The sequence below is a fragment of the Zootermopsis nevadensis genome, unplaced genomic scaffold (genome assembly GCF_977971745.1).
Source record: "Zootermopsis nevadensis isolate Lab colony 2312 unplaced genomic scaffold, Znev_1.0 Znev_ptg000015l, whole genome shotgun sequence".
NCBI classification, from domain to species: Eukaryota; Metazoa; Arthropoda; class Insecta; order Blattodea; family Termopsidae; genus Zootermopsis; species Zootermopsis nevadensis.
The window spans coordinates 7,160,279-7,182,796 of record NW_028259147.1 but is presented as its reverse complement, the minus strand read 5'-3'; the positions used below and the strand labels follow the sequence as shown (position 1 = coordinate 7,182,796).

Here is a 22,518-nt window from a genome sequence, read left to right as displayed (position 1 = left end):
GTATTCTGCTTCGTTGCGATAACTATTTCAAGTGTATATTTGTTACATCCCTTATGTAGAATGGAGTAATTTATTCACATTCTTCTCAAAACAATAATATTTCGCAATCACAGAAGTTCATTAAAAGTTCGGAATATTTATATTGATTATTTTATTTTGAATTCCATAAAAATAAATGAGAACTATTGTGTATTATTAAATGAAATGTTTTGTGATGGTGTATTTTCATTTTGTCAGTTGGTTATTCTGTTAGGACTGCTGCCACAGCCTTGTCGGTTTTCATACTATGACATCGTGCAGTAGTATTGTATTGACTGGTGTTGAATAGTGAGTAATAATGTGGTAAATTGTGTGGTATTATTCCTCGGACTTTTGTACATTATCGAATGACGATAATGTGACGAGAGATGAGCTGAATATATTGTAAGAAGAATGTAAAGACTAGGTTGCGGCCGGCGGATGGATACGCGGCCATTTTAGAACAGGCGATGCGGCAACCGTGTGTATTCCGCCATTCGAAACAATCGAAGTGTTTTTCTCCAGGTGCAAGTCCTGGAATTTTGGTGAATAGTTTGTGGTATTTATGAAGTTTGTGATATGTGATACGTTCGGATCAGTCTGGAAGTTTTAAGGATTACAGTGAAGTGAGAATTTTGTTCATATGTGGTATACAGGATGAGGTAGGGCGATGGAAAACGAAGTGAAGCAGCGGAATCAAAGAAATCGTCGACGTGAACGGGCGCAGCGCATGCAAGCTCAGAGAGAAAGCAAAGCGAAGGATGGGGATAGTGCAGAGGACGAATCTCCAGCTCGTGAAAAACCTCAGAGACCTCCTAATAGAAGGAAAAAATCAAAAGAACCGCCGTTCGAAGAGGACATCATTGATGGATTTGCAATTTTAGCCTTCCGCACGTACGAGGATCTTGAGGTAAGACAGGCCATTGTTTGCAGTAGTCCGATTTGCTGTCATATATTTGGTTTCAGAATTTTTGTCTTGTTTGAAGATATTCGAACAATATGGAATAACAGGTCATTTGCATACAACCACAGAAGCACAATAAACAAATCATGGGCCCAAATATGGAGCTTTGTTTTTCCTTGTGAAATTTGGTTTCGCTGACATGACTGGGTGTATTTATTCTTGGTTAAGTGGCAAATATTTGTGTGCAGATACCACATTACGTATTTTAGTTGTCAAAAGTTCGGCAAGATCCGTTTGTTTCCACAGTGCAGTTGCATGAGGTAGACCATTAAGGACAATGAACTTTCCACAATTTCAATTTGTAAATTGCTTAGTAGGCTGTGTCTTGTTTTCAAATAATACTATTCAGGTACTTTGGTGTACGTTGTATAAAAAACTCTTGAATTTCTGGATATTCTGAAACATTTGAGACATGATTACCTTGTTTTTTCAACAGTACATAATGTTGACAAGTACAATATTTATCTGCTATTCAGGATTTGGGCCAGTACACTGAAAAGTGTGAAGAAATTAAGGTGCAGACTATATGAACAGGAAGAAGAAAACAAAATTTTGTTTTTTAATCAAATCAAATCATATTCCTATGTGTTACACTGGACCTGAAAAGTTTGTGAAAGAATTAAAATATTGATACAGTGTGAAACATTTTTCATGTAATGGTCATCATCTTTATGGGCCTGTGAAATGTAGTATTCTTTCATGCTTTTAACACAGATGTTGTGGATTGAAGTAGAATTTTCTTCACTTCTGTATTATAAGACAGTGTTATGATTTGCTTCCAGATGGCCATTCTCTTTTGTTGGTCTCCAGTTCCTATTGTAGAGGGGTGGGACACAACATGGTATCAGTTTGCCCTCTGTGAAGTGTTGAAATCATTTTGATTGTTAAGGCTTGTCTGAATTTCAGCTGCTTGGAATAGAGTTGTCTTCTGCCAATTGGCAAACTCTACTGATGCTCAAGCTGAGGTTGTATATGTAAACAACTTGTCACATATATCTAGTAGGTAGGTCTTTGCACTTTCACACTGTGTAAGTTTCAAAGAATGTAGGGGGAAGTGGTTTGTTAATTATGAAAGCCGTTAGCGAAATGAAATGGTGTGTGTGGCACATAGCTCAAGGCAGATTGTATATGATGACAATGTGAAAATGGTGCCTTAACCTGATTTTAAAATTAAATGATAGGTTAAGTTCACATTTTATAGAGAGGTACCAAAAATAATTTAAAATATTTTTCACAAGTAGTATAGTTTCCTGTTATAATAACAGATACATTGATGTGCTAGTGATAAGAGGAGATTAATGTACTTTTGTAAGATATTTACATTTATATCACACTTCTGTTTGCAGAACTTCTGATTTTGAAATAGGTTGATGTTTTTAGCACTGAGTAAAGCCAACAGTAAAAGCCTACTATTACATTTTATCTTAATCAGAACTTGCTTGAATCCATCACTGTATCTCAACCTGACCCAGTGAAATTCAGTTTATACTCAAAGCTGTTTCATTAAAATAAATTTTAATATTAGGCCAAATATCTGAGGTCTTCTTTTCAGGTGTTCAAATTAAAAATTTATGTACATTTCTCATCTTCCCAGTGTTTGCTGTATGCACTGCGAATCTCATAATAATCAGATTTTATTGCCCAAATATTTGGTAAAGAGTCCAAATTATGAAGCTTCTTATTGTATAATTTTCTCTGTTGTACTGTTGTTTCCTTTCTCTTAGGCCCAGATATTCTTATCAGTATTTTGTACACTCAGTGTCTGTTATTCACTTAGGCTGAGAGAGAAAGTTTCACATACATATAAAATGCTGACAGTGTAGTTTCTATATGGTTTAATCTTCAGGTTTTCAGATAGACATTAAAATAAAATAATCCGTACTGATTGATAGCAAGTATTTCCTTAATTTAATTTGATCTTATCTTTGTGATTATAATTTTGTTTTGTTATTTGTTTCCCTCAGATATGAGTATTTGAACTTTGCCACATTTTTTGTACATTTATTAGCTATCTTTGTAGTATGTCTATGCTGCATTCTGCATAGTCATAGGCCCTTAGTAAATTGATACATGCTTGATTTGAACTAACACTAAACAGTCACCAGTTTGTTGGAATGAACACTGAATGCGATCATTTTTTGGCTCACAGAACTGTAGCGTTAGAAAGTTTGATTATTGTCATGGTAGGGCACTGGGGATTTTGTCAGTCACCGAGTAATCAATTTGGTGTGCCCTACTGCAGAGGCAGTCAATGAAAGCTATGCCTGTACACGAAAACAACATACATTCTTGCAGATTCTAGTTATCAACACAAATATTGTGATGTGACTGGTGTTACTTTGTAACCCCCCCTTTTCCCAACTTGTTTACTTTGTGATGTGATAAAAGCAAAACAGTGGTAAGAGAAGGGATATAATTTTATGTTGTTAAATCAATTCTTTTTTGTTTTGGGGGAAAATGTATTCTATACTGATATAGATCGATGTGTTGATATATCCCATAATTTCTTGGTACCATAAAACCACTCATATTTATTTAAGAAGTAAAAAATCTGAACTCAGTTCATTGGGGACATGTTTTATTTGGTTCTTGGGAATAATAAAATGTATGAACTACCATGATTTTTGTGAAGGGTTATTGTACACACTTTTCAAACATGTGTTGGACAGTGCTTTGCACATGTGCTTGAGGCGTCAGAAATCAAAACCTTGTGAATATTGCACATTGATCTGTATTATTGGATGTACAGGAGTAACTATTTAAAGATATATTTTTGTATAGTGTTAAATTTATGTGAAAATAGGGGCTATTTTATAACTGACAAAAATAATACGTATTTTTCACTATCAGATGTTACAGTAAAAGAACAAATGTGTCAAAATTTCTGTTCCAAAAATTAAACTATCAGATATGCATAGTGAGTTGCCAATTTGCACTGAAGTCTGATGAACTGGGATAGCTCTGTCAATAAAGTGATATTCTTCAGGCCAGATTCCTGTCAGGGCATTCATTTCTGTTTTGCCAACATATCCAGATCAGCTCTGGGGCCCAGTGGGTAAAGCAGGTCGAACATAAAGCTCTCTCCATCTAGCTGCAATATCTAGATTGCATGAGGCTTCCCCTTTAGTGACCTCTGTTCACTCAAATGGTTTTTTGGCACAGTGCAACCTTACATTATGTAGACATTTTCTCTGTTCATGAAATCTGCCGATTCGACACACAAAGTCATTGTTATGAAAGCTACTGGACATACCTGAATTTGAACTTCCAGTGTTGTGGTACCACAGAAACCACAACAAAGAAAAGTTTAGAATGAGATTGTGTTTGCATGACTTTGTTATTCCGCATGAAATTAAGGTCAAAACTTTGCTGTACTTGCACAAATATGAACATGTGATAGCAGATCAGGCCAAATTGGATGATAAGTTCAATGTTTCAGTTGACAGTGATAATAACTTTACTGATCTAATACTTTAACTTTGAGAATTGACACACAGAATATTTCTAGGCCCATTTTATAGCAATTTAGGTTTCTTATGGTTCAGAAGTTTGTAATGATTTTATACATTGTATTTATATTATCTAGTTTTATCACTGGTCTTGTCCACAATTCTGCAGTGACTAGTTATCAGTACCACAGTAAACATAAAATCAGTCATATTTAAGTGCTTTCTCTTATCAGTTAAATGCCATCAAAATAATTGTACATAATTACATCTGTTGATGAAGTTCAGTCATCTTGTACTTACTGTAATGTATACTGAGTTTGTGATTTTTGTATGGCAGTTTAGGATTGTGATACATTCTAATTTATAATGTCATTTAAATTTTTGCAGCCTGTTCTTATTTTAGCATAAAAGTTTCCTAACACAATTTTGTATGGTTCAGTCAGTTTAGTGACTGGCTACAGACTGAACGACCAGGGTTCGATCCCTGACAGGGCAGAGGATTTTTTCTCTAGCATCTATGTCCAAACTGGCTCTGGGGTTCACCCAGCCTCCTATCCAATGGGTGCTGGGGTTTTTTTCCCGGGGGTGATCACTCACCCCTATCTAGTGCTGAAGTTAAGAATGAGTGGGAGCTATACCGCCTCTCCTCCCAAGCGCCTTCATCATGTATTGTGGGACAGCATTACATTACTTTATTTATAAAACTGAATGTACATATTTACATTCTGCTTTTAACTTTCATGTAGATCACTGATATTAACCAAACATTGCAGTTATGTTGTTGGCGTTCCTGCTTCATATTTTGGATTCTCCAGACATCAGTTATGCTAACCCTTTTTTATGTGTATCCTCAGTTACTCCAAGCATATACCAGGATAGTACCTTTAATTAGGTCGTGATCACTTCTTTCCATATCCTTTCCAATTTATTTTCTTTGTCTCATTTAGCTATTGACAGCTTTATTAAACTATAAGTAGAATAAATGAATCTTTATCTTCCATTAGGCATGTCTATGCAATAGCAATATTACAAATCTTAGAGGAATCAGGATTGTTGAGAATGAACTAGATTCAACCGACTGAGTATAGAGTATTTAAGAAGTTGCTTGCACACTTTGGAAACTGATAATGACTAGAATAGAATGGTAATGGGTCAGGAGGATGATGGCTGTTTTTGTTCTTCAGAAGTCGTTCTTGTAGAATTGTAAGACAAAAGTAGACCATCTTTATTGTTTTCTTGATGCTGTAAAAATTGATTTATTATATAATAAGAATATTATTATGAAGTTCACACAGGAAGTATGCTACAGGGGTCCGCAGTGGCTGCGAGGTCTGAGGCGTGGGCCTTGTGCCGCTTGGTCGTTGGGACCGTGGGTTCGAATCCCACTCAAGCCATGGATGTTTTTCTGTGCTGTGTTGTCCTGTGTACAGGTAGAGGCCTTGCGACGGGCTGATTCCTCGTCCAAGGAGTCCTACCGAATGCCTATAGATCAAGCCAACGAAAAAGTTGGGACCCGCAATGCTCAGGCACTTGAAGAACAGGTCGTTCCCAGTATCCCAGTATGCTACAAGATATGATGAGGCATGACTGTCAGATGGTAATCTGTGGTACTAGTTGGTATCCAGTTCATGCTCAATATTGAGGCACATCTCACAGTAGAATGACAAGTATTCTGCAAGTCATTCTGGACAGTTAATGCTTTAAAATGAATTGAATATCTGGACTTTTAAATCATAATTAGTTTATTTACTTCCTGTTATTTGAAATTGATATCCAGACTTTATTGATGAGGTTGATTATAATTATTGGCAGATCTTTCATTACTGTGATAGAGGGAAGTATTAAAGGTGGGATTTAATTATTGTTTTGTAATTGAATGTTTTGTTATGAAAAAGATACAGCCTGATAAAGAGATATAGGAGATGGATTTTATTTCTATTAGATGTAGTAAATAACGTCAGACATTTTGATGCATCAGTAATATGGATACAGCAATTGGTGTTGACTTTCTAACCACTTTTGACTCAGAGGTGCATACATTTTCAGTTGTTTGCCTCAAGTTTATGGAAATGGAACTGTATCCTTCTTGCACCAAGCTTAGTAATTAGCTTTTCCGAGAAATGTTACCAGTTCACTTCAATATATGCAATGGTAATGCCAGTTAATTCCTGTTAAGAAATATAACAGAATTTTAAGCCGAAGGTGGTTTTATTTATTCCCTGTTTAACATAACAACATATATTAACATTTATTTAGTAGCAGTAGACAAATTGGATGTTTCTAAAGCATTTGTTGTGCAGGTTCATACTGAGATGTGACGTTTGTTCTAGTTGAATCTTGTGTCTTATCAGGATGATAGTACCTATTTAGTCTCACATTCATACTTAACTCAGACAACCTGTACTCATGGAATGTATTTTGTTTTTTGCTCATCATAATTTATTTAAGTAACTCCATGGACCAGAGTCCTTGAGAAGTCAATAGTACAGTAAAGCTAGTAAAGACATTTCCTGCCCTTATGGTATCCAACGGTTTCTTACCTTGTCACAAGAGCCCGCCACTGGCAGTCGACCTGAGCCAAATTAATCCACTCACTAACAATTGTTTGTGTCTTACCCACCTTAATATTTTTCTGCCATCTACGTATGTTTCTTCCAGTGGTCGATGTTGACGTTTTGTGCATTATGAGGTCGTACGTGGATATCCGTCCGTATGATTTATTTAATAGACTTTTTTCTACATTTGATGTTGAGGAGAAAAAAGCAGCAGTGGAATGGTTAGGTCTGGTGGCCGTTTTCGTTGTTTTTGGTCTTTCTAGGCAAATTTATCGAATGTCTCTTAAAGCAGCCCACCAACTTTATTTTCCATGTCCTTGCAGAACACCGTTCCCAGTGATTCCTCCATTTGAAGCCTTATAAATTATACGGTTGAAAATTGCGAACAGATGTGTTGCTAAACGAGCTATAAAATAGCAGGCAATAAAGTGCTGTGTAATTGGGTAGCTGTTATAGAATCTCTTGCACGTTCCTCTGCAGCCCTGTGAAGTAGATGTGAGTTGCTAAAGTAATTAACGTGGTTTTGATTGAATTTTCCTTTTAGTAACAAGGACAAGACAGCAGGTGAATGCAAGCAAGAGGTCCTTCAGACAGTAGGCCTGGACGAACGTCAAGAGGAAAGCGCAAAGGCAAGCCGTGGCACTGGTTGCATTATTAGTTTATAACCTCAGGAAGAGGCGTTCGTTCATCTTCGTGTTTCCTTTCATTAGGCTTTATTTACACGGGGTGAACAGACGCCTTATGTGTACGCTCTTTTATTCACCTGTCGCGACTTGAATCCCTTGTCGGTTTTTGACGAAATTTTAGTTTAATTTATTTTGAAAGGATTCATGCTTTTAGTATCATGAAATTATCCTATGTCTGTTTCCCGGAATAAAATTTGAACCAATCGACGATTTCAACGAAACTTTGTATATCATATTATTAGAGGCTGATCCATCTTTGTTTTATAATTTCTTACTAGAAATTCTGTATGAAATTTGTTACAAACATGATGGTGTGAAACTTTGAGATTGCGTCGGGCAAATCTTAAGTTGCGAATAGTAAAGCTTAACTATAGAAGTGAATCACGAAATTATTTGTATGGCGAGAAGTTTTTTTTGTTTGACGTTGAAATGTAAGGTACTCACTTTGTTATGTATATGAGAAAGAAAGGCTGGTAATGAACGTTTCACCACGAACAAGTACACCAGTAATTAGTATTTCCGAGGTCCGCTACCTTGTCTGTCTCACATTGTGCGAAACCAGTTAGTCTACACATGTAATTATTACTAGCACATTAAACTTTATTTTTACGTATAGAAATTAACGTCTTTATTTGGTGTTGAAATTAATGTAATTAAATTTAGGAACATGTTTTACGTTTATAGGTTTTTGCACCATTATTTGTCAGATACAATTGAAATAAATGTTGACACAGTTCGTACATTATTGTATATAGATGACCATGTAATTACGTCAGACTTGCGTGATGAAATTACAGGTAGCATTATATACTTCACACAGCTCTATAGAACAATTTTGAACGAAAATATCGCCAATAAAAACAAAAGGAATTGTATGTAAAGGACAGGTCCCAATTAGAATCAACATTTTAATAAATAATACTATACTGGAACAAGTAAAATTATTCGCATATTTGGGTCAAAATTTTATACGGAGAGAAAAAATTTGGCGACTAAATTTTCCTGAGACGTTCTCAGTTAACATTATTCTAACCATCCCATTACTTTTGTGTGCGAGTCTGTGCATGGAAACAAAGGGTTGTGACAATACGAAAGACGGCATAGATGAAATTCATGAGACGCTCTAGGGCATAGTTTGTTATATCATGGAAGAAATTAAGATTTTTTTGTAAGAAATAAGGCATGATACCACTCGGAAAAATTTATCGCCGTATAAGCACAACTGGGTGCATCATGTTAGATGGATGAAAAACATTAGGCACCCAAAAAAAACTTCTTCACTATCGACCAGTCGGAAATCGAAGAAATGGACGATCGATCTTCAGAGACAGACAGATTCAGTGTTGAGGCCGAAAGACGTAACTTCGTGACAAGGAGACGAAAGGTATCTTATGACGGGGCGATCACCTGAGAAATGAAGGTATAGAAATAAAATAAACATATGGAATTAAATTTTTTATTGAATTCCTCTTTACCATCTCATTCTGCATTCCATTTTTCTTCTCTTCGCCAGTTGTATTCTTATGGCAGGCAGAAATTTTGCTAACGTGAACAGAGACGTGCATTCGCATCGCGTTAAGGCGTGTACCTCCGATTGGAAGGCAGCCTAATTACCACAGATTAACTGCAGGTTTTTTGGAACAACTACAGTGAAAAATTACTTCAACATGTTTCACTGCAGGTATACTTTTAAATAAAGTTGTTTGTATGTTGGTGTTGCAGATTTCTGTAGGGTGTGTGTGTGTGCGTCGTGCAGCCAACCAATATCAACATCCATCCGGCACGTTGCCCTGTGTGTTTAGTACCGAGCGGGGTGGGATTTTGCCATTGGGTTAGGTTTGGAGTTAGGGGAGGCTTTGCTTGTATGGGGTGTGTAGGCCAGGGGGTGACCTAAGTATCGATCAGTCAGTACTATGAGTCTTTTCGTAAATATTGGTTCCCACCCTCGGAAGAGGCTGGGCGATTTGCAAACGGATTGTAGCGTAAGGAAGAGGGATGAATTCAAAAAAGTGAAAATAAAATTCGTACTTTCTACATCACGTGGCAAACAGATGTCACCACGTTTCCTTATACGTATATTGCTTTCAGGATAGTTTAAACGGCTACTGTAATTATTATATACTAAATACTATTTATTGTAATGACCCGCCCCGTGTTGGAAATATCGTAGTCTGGAATGTGTTTTTGCTATAAAATACCAATTTTTCTTCGTGTCAACAGGGGATGAATCTGGTTTTTGGTTGGAAACATCGAGTCTGCCAGATAACATGTATATACCTAAATATATTTTGAGATATGCCCAGTTGTTCGAATCTGTTCAGCTAACCACTCACCTCCATCTAATGTGTGGAACTTTTCCTCGACTCATGGATGGCAAAGTGCTTAATTAGGCACCAGAGACAAATTTATTTCTTGTTTCCTTAAAATGCTTCAGTTGCTGTCGAATTTTAATGTAGCGCCAAAGTAGTTTATTTCACAGACCATTCTGATGTACTCTCTGCAACGCTGTGGATTTGTGTTCGGAAGGCAATTGTTCGAATCTCTGTTGGATTACAAGTATTCTGGGATATTCGGGGTTTCCTCAGTCCTTCCAGGTGAATGCTGAGGCTGTACTGTGAAAAATGGCCACGAATGTCTTTCAAATCAATATAAACTCACCGTTCATAATAATTGAAAGAGGTTTAAAACAAATTATACATAGCAGGATTTGAGGTTCTCACGGCGGTGAGTCTGAAGAAGGATGTCTTCTGGGTTGTGCCTTGTAATCTGGTACTAGACTATACAGCCATCTTCAGAAATTATTCAGTTCATTGATAGAAAGGTTTAAAACATCATACATTTGTTGGGTGTTTTTATACGCCTTAGCGTAAACGAAGAACATCTCACGGACTTGTCCATGTATGTCGCGTTTTATCGCATTTTTCACAACAGTGACCTTGTATAGTATTGTTGCTGCATTGAATTTGTATGTTATTGTTGCCTTTTATACCATTGTTGAATTTTTTTACCTTGGTTGTCTAGCTGATGCCAACGTTCGTGATGTGGCGTAATGAATGTCTTTTTTGGATCTTTGGTATACTCGAAAGAGTACACATTTCCAATCTTGTTTTAAAAGGACGAGCGGGTTTTATGGAATTTGGTATTTTATATCAGCGCCAACAACTTCATTGGTAACTAGATGTTTGAACATGTTTCCATTCTTGTTGAAAAGTGACTATGGGCAGTGGTAATTTAATCAGCTACTAGAGTCTCGCAAAACCCTATTGCGTCACTCCCAGCTGTAGACCAGGAGTGCACTGAATATTCATTGGATTTAGCAAACTTTTCGTGTAATATGCTACTATCATCATGTACTCGGGATAGAATTCAGCTTTACCATAAGGTGGAGGTAGTGGTCTTGTGTTCCTTACAGGTGGTTGGTTACCTACCTGACTGTCCCCAAGGTGATCCAGCCGGTTCTGCAGACTGCCCTCTCTTTCTTGTGGTCTCTTTCACTGAACTTTTTGTATCTTCATGTGCTTGTTCAGATTCTAGGGGAAATGGACAGTGCTTCATACAGGTTTTCAAAACACTTGAACAGCGGTAAGTTCAGGGCGTGGCATTTTCTTCGAGGCTTCAAGTCCAGGTTTTAAAACAACAGATGAAGGAATCTCGTATAGAACGCGGATGTTCAGGCTACAAAAATTTGCTTTAGAACTTGTAATAGGTTCCAGTGTTGTACATGATGCTTCTTTTTCTTCAAGTATTGCCCAGGGGCGAAGTGTTCATGTTAACCGTGTTGGTCCGGCTAACATTTTGAAAAACGAAAATAAAAAGTTTTTTGTCTTTCGTGGTTAAATGGTACTCCATACACTGAACCACCGCAGAACGGATTAGTCAAAGAGCAATTTTATCCACCCCCAGCCAGGCGCTCGCTGCGAGCGTAGGCCTCAACTAGATGGCTAGCAACGACTGATTGGCTGAAGCTGGCTAACGATGCATGTACGATGTATGAACCACATAACAAAATTTTTGTTTTGATATGATTTGTATGTTGCGTGGCGTGATTCTTGGAGGTACCTGGATTGTTTTTCGGGCGGTTGGAGTTCAGCGGACTGATTTCCATGTTTTCTTTAGTTTCCCCAGGCGAAGCAGCGTATGGGGGTCTGTAGTAATTAGGGTTGTCTTACATGCAAGGCGTTTATTTTTAATCCGTCTCAGTGGTAAATTGTTTAGCTTGTGTACTCTGGGTAACTGAATGGCATTTTGACCGGTTCCAACTCTCAGACAGGTTTATCTTGGTTTTGCTCTCTCTCTGTCCCTCTCTCTCTCCCCATGACACATCGCCAGCTTCCAATACTTCCCTTGTAATGCAAGTGAAAGGAAGTGATAAACAAAAGTGAAACTAAAAAGTACAAACTGACAAATAAAAAATGGAATTACTGGTTTCTTTTTAGTGTTCATTCTGTGAGTTTTATCAGTTTTCGTCTGACTGCCTCAGGATTCGGCTACTGACACCAGAACGTTTAACGCTGTTAGACGTCCGTGAAACTGGATTTATGTACATGTATTCTATATTGAAATGTGTAGACTATTGCTGATTACAAATATGGCATCTGTTGCATTCCTTTTCTAAACTGATAAGAAAAGTGTAAACACTACACTTCATTTATACAGCGTAACGTTTCATGCAGAACAGGACTTCGCTGTTTGACCTGAAACACCGTTTTACACGAAATTCATGTGATGCTGTCAGTGCGTTTCAGCTTCTGTCTTAACTATTGAGTTTGACTTTATATTGCTAATCTTTGCTTTCCATTCAGTCTGTTTTATTTATGGATGTTATGCATTTGGGAGGTTTCTGGTTCGAATATCGGTAAGGGGATTATTGTAGGTGATGAACGGTCCTACGTTTTCCCTTGATTATATTAGGACAATGCCGTAAGTAAGTAGGTCACGAGATTTTTATTGTCTCATTTTCTGAGTGAGCTGGCACAGCAATAACGTGTATGTAGGATTTGAGGTTTTCACGGTGGTGAGTCTGAAGATGGCTGTCGTCTGGGTTGTTGCTGCCTCCATAGCCCTGATGATGGAGGCAGCAAGGAGCTCTGAAACGTCAGTAAACTTCTACCAGACTACACGGCGCAACAACCCAGAAGACAGCCATCTTAATAACGTGTATGGATTATATTAGTGAGGGACCAAGTTCTAATACCAGTTGGGATAAATCACCTCGTGAGGTGTGTGATAGCTATGACCGGAGTGACATGACACTTGGCTGGTGTCGCAGGTAGTTTAGAATAATTGTGAAATAACTGTACCCATTCATCTACCTGCGCTGCCTGTCTGGTTGATGTGCATATTTTGAAGGTACTTTGTACTTGATTACAATGTTGCGTTCTTATATTCGTATCTCCGAGGGAATGCTGGAATTGTACCTTGAAATTGGATATCTCCGCCTTCTTTAAAATTCTTGTATTTTTGTCATTCATAATTATAATCTTTCTTTCTCAGTTGGCACTATATAGTCTGAGGTTCTGACAGCATTGATAAACAAACTACAAATAGACAAAATAGACATCACAAACCTCAGAGTGTTAAACAACGTTAAGGACCCTAAGTCAGCCGGTTTCCATTTACCCCTTGCCACTTTAATTTGGAGCTACATGACCACTATAGTTTGTTCTAACTCTACGGTGCCAAGGTTCCTTTAAAAGCAGACAGCTAATAAACTAATTGACTCATTAACTTCAAGGAGCAGAGACTGTGAGAAGTTAATAGCACGCTCAGCTAATCAAGAAATCCCCCGCCACTGTCAGTTTGTTTCTCAAGAAATAACCTGCTTGTATCTCACCTGAATACGTGAAGTTCGATTACCGACAGGAGCAGTGATTCTTCTCTCTGGCATCATATTCAGATCCGCTGTCGATCCCACCCAGCCTCCCGTGTGATGGATACCACCGGCTTCTTCTCCGGGTGTTAGGGGCCTAGAGACCACCTGACCCACGCACTCCAATCTATTGCGAAGGTTAATACGTGGAGCGTCGTCTCCACTTCGCCTTACTAATTCACGGCGTTGTGCTTAATCACAGGGACATACATCTCATTCATTTTGGTCCACGTGTCATCTTTAGTAGCACGTTGTTCATCAACACCCTTCAATCTTTGTTTTTGCTTTTGAATGATAGGCGACTTTTTACGCTCACTAAACGTTCCCGAACATCATTGTCTTAGGATTTAATCATGATTATTATTTATGTTTTGTCTTTCCACTTTCAGATTATTTAAAGGTATCATGATACAGCACTGTTTGACGTGGTAGTAAGGCTTAATTATTTTTTATGCCTGTTTGAAGCAATTTTACCACTTGGGGTCGAGTGGAACGTGCTCTTTCCTTTTCACATTTTTTTCTTTCGATCCAACCGTCGGGTGCTGTCGGCAAATTTCGGCTGTCATTTTGTGTTGATACCGTATTCTGTGGAAACAACGTGTCAGTAGCCACAAGGCTTTGGAGGAGAATAGGATGGGTGCTTGTGGGTGGCATGATGGTTGTTAAGTGCGTTGAAATTAATGTAACATAAGGTGGAACTCTGTGCAGCTTTGGCATTATGCATAAGATCATTTCGACAGATAAAAGTACTGGCTTGGCGAGTAGAAAATTGTAAAATGCTGTATGTGTTCGGGCTTTTGAGATTGATATTTATCCTTAATGGCCGTTTAAAATATAATTAATGTCCGTGTTTGGATTGTGGTTTCTGGTGTGAAATTTATTCGACCTAAATTACGCATACATTTTTATTCTGATATTATTTATGTTTATGGCTTTCGTAATAGTCTCGTGTTAGAGGGAATTTTGATATCTAAATGGTCGTATAATTACTGTCATTTAATTTTTGTGTGAATGTGAAAATTACAGTGTATTATGTGTTCCATATTTACGTGACTCTGGTGTATACCGGTTCGTCTGCTGGCCACAGACCTACAATTATTAGTTATTTTGCCATTTACAGCTTACAGAGCAAAATGGAATGTATCAGTGTTCTGAAGCTCTGGTGGGACATTACTTATTGTTATTTAAAAAAAAATAACATTTCATCGTCTCGGAGGTTTACTCTTTGTCCTTCACGCAGAGCTAGTCTGGGCTAGAGGAAATAAGGGAATGTGGACGTCTATACAATTAGAAGTCACTTCCTCGTCGGAAGCGGGCACTAAATATTTCTTACAGAATTCTGGCCAAATGGTCGGTAGAATTATTTTCCAGAAAACGAAGATCGAAGCATATAGATGCGTGACCAGTCGTTTGTTCGTATCGACTGAACACACAGAAAAACCAGAATAAACGCATAAAAAGATAACAGTATTAATAACTGATTGGAGCATGATTTTCTTAAATGTGATCGATGTTCTCAAAGCGTTGAACACGCAGGAAATCCGATCTCCACTCGATTCTCTGGAACCCAGTTACAGATGGATTAAATCCGGTAGTAAGCACGCGTACATGGCGTAAAAACCCGGGAATTTCTGTTTTATTTCGATTTTTTAAGTTGTATGTGTTTATTATTACAGCACTTTCTACGTACTACGGTATACTGTGAGGAAGTAAACATTGATAACATTGTCTGAAATCCACAACAGGTTGGTGTTTATTCATGGGTCTGCCTTGTTTACCCTGCGTTATGTGAATTATTCTTAATTAACACATCTTCATTGTTAAAGCCTGTGCTTACACTTTGCCACTAATCATTGTCCATTGTCCGAAATTATGTTTGTAGCACATTTTATCTCCATTGTAGACCTACATAATGACCACTTCCTTCACACGTCAATTTCTCGATTCTTCTGTACAAGCTATATTCACCGACACTGGTTACCGATCTTGAAATTCTGCTTTTTTATTGTCTGTTTTTTCCCCTCATACCAAGCAAAATATCTAAACCTCCTAGCCTCATCTTGTTTCACATTCCTATATCCGCCGTTTGTCTATATACCATTTTTTCTATCTCCTGATAAAATTATTTTGCATTTGTCTTCAGATAATAGAATTAAAATCACTTCAAATAATCAGCACGATGCCTTGATATATTTGTGAATGATACATTTTATTGGTGTCTTAACACAAGGCGTGTTTCGATACCATTATGTTCGAAATATGCATCGTTGGCTTCTTTTAGTATCGTATGTTTATTATAGTCAGACGGATCATTTGTGTTGACTTTGAGAGACTGAAAATATGAAGTCTTCAGTTTTGTTTCGCCATTCGTTGGTGCTGCATAGGTTTGAACAAAGTGCAACCGTTAGCCAGCTCCAGCCAGCCAGGCGCTTGCTGCGAGCGTAAGCCCCAACTAGCTGGCTAACAACACCTAGGTGGCTGGTTGGAGCTGGTGAACGATGCATTTTATCTGATCCGTTCTGCTGTGTTCCAGTGAATGGAGTACTACTGGACCGTGGAAGTAAGACAGAAGAGTTTTTATTTTTCGGTTGTCAGAATGTTGGCCGGGATGCGAATTTCAAGTAACCGCTGTTTTCTGTTTCGTAGACCTATCTGATTTTGCGGTATTTGGTTTTATATAGGCCGCATGTAACTTCTGATTTGTGTAAACGACAGATGGATTCAGCACCAAGAGATTGCAGTAGCTGGAGTCAGAACTGTAATGTAATCTGAAACAAGTCTTCTACCTTACAGATTGCTATTGCAGTCTGTGCTTTTGTGGTACTTTCTATATTTTATATCCAGTGTTAGGAAATTATGTGTTTCATTTCTTGTATAGTGAAAGAACTGACGGTTTCGGCTTTGATGAATGTTAACAGCGATTATTATTTCCCCCTAACCACAGATTTTCAATAAGGCCACGGTCTTTCCAACCGCTGTTTCTTTCAGAAACGTTACACCCCACTGTCGGCGAAGGATTCCTATATACTTAAAACCGAGATAACTTTGCCATATAGAATGTTCTTGTGACTTCGTATCGAACGGTAGCGTGGGGATTGTGTTCTACATTCTTCATACTTTCCCACGTGTGGAATGTATTTGGTTGTCCATGAGTCACTGAAAAGGGGGAAAGGGGGGCAAACTCCTAACAATGTGGAAATGGGAGAAACATTTGTGTAGTACTTCATTATTAGAAATATCTGAAATCGAATCAGTTGTGTCAATGTAAAATATGCCTTACAGAATAGACGTACATTGTCGTAAAATAAAATTTGAGTGTATTCGCTACGATTTGTTTCAATTTAGGAGCTTATTCTGTTGAAAATTAATACTTCTGAAATAGCATTACCGTATCGGCCATCATGTCTTTACCCATTGTGGAAACATGTTAAACGCATTTATCCTCAAAACTTTTGTATATTAGATCTATACTAACCATATTAAATCTACACGACAACTTTTGTTGTAGACCCGAATGCCAAATGTAATCGTAATCCGTTCTGTAGTTAGGAATATGGAACGTTAGGATGGGTAGGCACGAACTACCCATTGTCGTCATTTTATGCACTTCGAGTGAAGAGTACATAACCTAAGCTGTTGGCTGCTACATTCATACTGTTTCTGACAAGCACATTTCGTGAAACAACACGACGAGATTTCGTGCTGGCGCCTGAGCAGTTAACGTATAAATGTGGGAGGTAGGCTCATTTACACCCGCAAAGGAAGTACAGTCTGCTTTATAATGTACCAAATGTTTACCCACGTTGTTGAACATATTGGAACATGTACACTTATTATGTGTAGGATGGTCACGGTACACGGTTTTCTTGTGCGGCAGATAGTTACTCTTTTGGTCAAAAAATTTCCCTCGTTTGAAAGTTTGTTACCGTGTTGACAAAAGACTGCCGACTAATTTCATCTCATAATTTTTTTTAGTCCTTTCAGGCAGTTGCTGGAAATTTCACTTCTCTTGTGTCTTTGCTTTTATACATCAAATTTTTGTTCTGACCTCACACGTTGTAATCTAGTGTGCTGAGATCCTGTGACCGCAGTGACCGATCCATCGGTCAGGAAACTGTTTATTCAAATAGTGTGTGACGTTTCTACAGCCTATTATTCTGGTAATACATGCTGCATATCTGCAGTCGTGTTCCCTTTCTCTAAGAGGCCCGTTAATTCAGTCTAAAGAAATCCAGCGTTGTCACTTGTCAGACGTTGCGGGAAGATGTATGGTCCGACCAGCTGGCTACCATTGACACCACGTTTGCAGAAAAACAATTGTTAGATGTTACTTTCTGTTGTTCCGTGTAAATGAGCGAAATGCTGCATTTTAAATCTCAGTGACTCCGTAACTGTTCGAGAACCAAACTCGTGTCCATGTGACATTTCTGAAAGGGATTGATTTCAGGAATAGGATCTGGAAGTACTGGCATAAAATCTTCTAACATTCTGAATAAAAGGCTAAAAAATAACTTGGTGCCGGTTAGGCGTGGGCAGTGACTCCCTGCAGATTGTATTGGTTAAGGTATACATAATCTGCTGTAGAAGACTAATTACAGAAGACCTTAAAAGTGGATGTTATGCTACGCTATGGTATGTGGATGTAGCGTAGTATTATTGTTCTTGGACATTCCAGGAGTGCAGCAGAAAGTACTTTTGGGTTTGAGCTGTATGTACACTCGCGACATGACCAAACCCTTATCTCGCCAGATAGGAGGCGCGCGTACCTCGACACCAAGAATGACCGCGCTGGCAAAAGGCTGGTAGCAAGCTTCTGCACAGCTCTGGCTGTACTTCTTCGTCTCTCCATGACTGCAAGCTGCAGGAGTTTTCATATGACGCTTCAAGTTGCTGGACTCTTTATCACGCATCACCACAAAAATTGTTTTGCACTGCAATTTTTGTAGGTTGCATGAATTGAGCGCGCATTGGAAAGGTTATTGGCTCTGTGTTCTGTATATAAATATGTGTTCTCTTCTTATTTTTCGGTTTAACAATGTTTGTACATTTTCCGGCACTTTTTTCAATTGGCTTGATCTATGGACAGTCGGTAGGACTCCTTGGACGAGGGATCGGCCCATCGCAAGGCCTCTACCTGTACACAGGACAACACAGAAAGACATCCATGGCTTGAGTGGGATTCGAACCCATGGTCCCTGCGACCAAGCGGCACAAGGCCCACGCCTCAGACCGCGCGGCCACTGCGGACCCCAATATGTGTTCTCAAAACCACAATTTTTGACTCAATTTTAATGTTATCATCCCATTTTTCCTATATTTTTGAAGATTTCTGTTCCCTACAGAAACGTTTGGATGTTCTTCTTGTTTCGACAATGCGAACTTTATGTCACGTCCATCACCGTAACAACCAGATGGAAATATTTCAGTACGACTAATTATGAAGTTCCTCATTATGTAATTTTTCATTTCTCTTGCTTGTGTCGCTTACGACGAACTAATTTTCGTGTCACTTATTTGGTGTCTCCCCCCTTAAACTGACGAATATGTTAACCAGAGGACTTCCTATTTTCGTGGGCACTAAAATTGTTTGAAGATCGTGTAGTAGGAAAGCGTGTTAATGATTTTATAATTGTTTCTCTCCAGCAAGTGTTGCATCTGATATCTCGTGTTCGGTGTAGGCTTATATCCCGATTGAGCGATAGCAGTATAATGATTTATGAATTACGATGCACGGTTTTTCTCAGAGAGGCTTTTGGCTCGCGGTCACTAATTACCCCTATCAGCGTCGCTTACGTACTACAATCAAGCGGCCTCACGTTTTGTAAAAGGACATTATTAGAGAAGTTGGGTTTCAGGGCCCCCTCTGTGAGTATCTTGTTTCATTTCCGGGCAGTGCATTAACTGAGTCGCTACAACTTCCTTTCACATCCTTTCCAGTTCATTATCCAGTCATGCTGCAATTGAGCGCAGCTTAACACAGTCGAAAAAAGCGTCGTTGGCCAACACAAGAATGAGCAGCAGGGTGGCATAGGCAAAGGGGACAAAGATCACTGCTGACAGCGGGACTCGAACCTGCGTTCAGAGTGTGGCCGCCCAAGACCAATAGTGCACGAAACACCTGTCAGAATAGACAGTCTTCGTTCTGAGATTCAAACCCGGTAATTCCTGCTTACGAATAGATACAAACAATTACGTTGTTATGCTTCTGTTGACCAATTTTTGGGATCTTTAAAGATGCTGTTTCAACTGGAGTTTATATAGTGTTACATTATGTTAGCAAGATGTAAAGAGTGTTGAATAGACGGGGAATTGAAAGGGAACGATTGGGGTATATTTCAAGGAATCGCAGAATTGGCCTGCAGAGGACATACTTTTATTTCTTCAGTAAACGTTAAATATTGCATTATGGTAAACGGAAATGTTGTTTGCCATTACATTTCAAAAGGTAGAGAGACGTCCCATTTTGAAGGCAAGTGAAGGAAAGTTTGGTTGTTCTCACAACACATGTTATCCGCGCAGTAGTTAAAATTATAGACGATACTTTGCCCAAGGGTTGAACTATCTCTTTATCGTGAGCTAAAGTCATTGTCTAGTACAATGTTCTGTGGTCACTCGAAGCACAATGAAGAGTCTTCAGAGAAAACAGGAATATAATGCACAAAGGGGTCGAAGTAATGAGTGTTCTGTGTATAACTGTAATTACATGGTTTCGTATGTTTTCCTTATAGCTTATAATAGCGTTTGTTGGAAATGTTACGTAATTCGAGCTGTTGTATTTCTGCGCTGAGCGAGATTTGACAGCTGGCATGTTGGCAAGGCAATTTTTTATCGGTTCTTGACAAAATGAAACGTCGTAACGAAGCTATTATTTCTATACCACTCTATTCGCACGATAGAAACAGCCCTTTCTTCGTTATTACACAATGTGTGGGAAAGTTTTTAGTGGTACTTTTCGTTCTGTGTATGTGTGGATCCTGGCTGCCCTTCTGTATCCGTGTTTCACGTCGCGTACTTCTGGACGGATTCGGATTAAATTTGGCGTTGTTTTAGAGCGTTGGCATCCTTCCGCCAAAGTAGTGACCGGCTATAGGATTGTGGATCTGATTCGGTTCCCGGCAGGGGCGAGGTCTTTTGGCACTGGGCCTGTGTCCAGACCTGCTCTGAAACGTATTCCGTCCTATCTCCACCCCTTTCCTGGAGTTCTTATCTTGGGGATAAAACGGTCGGAAAGTGACGCTGATCGCCGAGATTAATGTATGAAGCTTTACCTCCATTCCCACTACGCCTTTTCGGAGCATTTCTTAGGCTCAGGGACAACTACATTTATGGTATTTCAATGAGTGCTGAAGTTCGTCAGAATTTTGAAATTCGTTTAATAAGTTTTCAGTAAGAATAAACAAGTATATATACATTTTTAAATTCAACTACCATGTTTTCAGATTCGTAAGTTATGTAGCTACGGGTGGTGGACAGTTTAGTGAGCTATAAATTTGGAAAGAAATATAAGACGTCGGTCGTGGCCTACTTTGAGGCACTATCCCGGAATGTTCTTTGAGGGGCTGTGCTAAACAGTGATAAACCTATCAGTACCCGGTCCGGCACAGGACGTCCCGAATACGAAGCAGAAATGCTAACCACTTGACCGCAGTAGGTGAAATCCGAGACATTTCTAATCATTGTTCATAAATCATTGTCAATACAAATTATTAAATTCGTTATCTGGTTTGGGAGACTAAACCGCCGGGGTTCGATCCCCTGTATGAACGCAATGACGGGGTGGTACCTTGAAGTAGACCACGGCCGTCCCCTAAACCAACATTTGCTGATCGTTTTCCCATTTTGTTAGTCGGTATATTTGTGACCTATTCAGTCGAATCGGCCACGATAAATATACTAAGATTATCTCCTCCATCTTCAAAGTAGCCGGTCTCTTGGAGGTTTCCCAGCCAAAATTGCGCAATACATATCTTCTGTTTCTCAGCCCGTGCTGCATGTCCAGCGGATCGTAACCTCGTTGATACCACTGTGTTATCGGTATAAATCATCAGATTGTTCAGGTTCACTAAACGCTTCTTGGATGGAGCTGAGAATAGGGTGGCTGCTGTGTCTGTCCTCGGCTGTGCGTTGCTACTTCTGTGGATGCACTTCAGGAACGAGGCCTGGAGGCATTTGTGGCAATGGCACATGATCAGATACGAGGTCATTGTTCTCATTCATGCTACTAGCTTCGAATAGAATGCCGGTCTTCCAACCTCTCAAGGTCTTCACGTGTACTTGGGCGCGTCCGCAAATAACAGAGATGACCGCTTATTGTCTTTGTTTTGCCATACCGAAACAACTCCGTGTTATTGAACGGATTGTTGTAACATTTTATATCAACGACCTTTTAACTAAAGCATGTTAGCCACATTCATTGTCGGTTCAGAGAGCCTGTACATGGCGCAACTGAGAGTCTGGCACAAATGTAAGGATGAGTTCACACCAAAGTAATGAAAATATTTCATATGAACTTGGGCCCGGAAATGTCTTATTTCTCAGTGACAGCCAACTTCTTAAGAGTCGTAGTCCGGCTGATTTTCCAGCACGAGTGACTTTCTTTCGATGATTTTTCGCAAAAATGCGAGTCTTTATTAATTTATTTCAGGGATGTTTACAATAGACTACCAGGAATACAAAATGAGTTGTCATTATAGAGAAATACTCGTTCAGTCTGACATCAGCAGCATTCATCATTAATACTTTGAAGCTCGAAGCTCATCCAAATAGTATTTAAAAATTTATTTATTTCCTGAGAGAAAAAAAAACAACCCGTCTCCATTACAGAGATCAGTTGTTTAATATTGTTTAAGGCAATAATAGCTATTTATTCTGAGAATCATGCGACACCCATAAATGCACTCTGATAACAAAATACACAGTTGTTGAATGTTAGTTTAGGTGGTTCATATACTAACTAGCTGTGAAGAGCTTCTGTGTG

General features: G+C 38.8%; 1 protein-coding gene across 3 annotated transcripts in view; it reads left to right on the top strand.

Annotated features, from left to right (window-relative positions):
* Positions 1–258: 258 nt before the first annotated feature.
* Positions 259–22,518, top strand: part of LOC110831182 (uncharacterized) — a 115,718-nt gene continuing 93,458 nt past the window's right edge. For all 3 annotated transcript variants that reach the window (XM_022066890.2, XM_022066889.2, XM_022066888.2), the window contains exon 1: positions 259–928. In XM_022066890.2, coding sequence (XP_021922582.1) covers positions 689–928 — 240 coding nt within the window. In that variant the 5' untranslated portion in view covers positions 259–688. The remainder of the gene's footprint in view (positions 929–22,518) is intronic.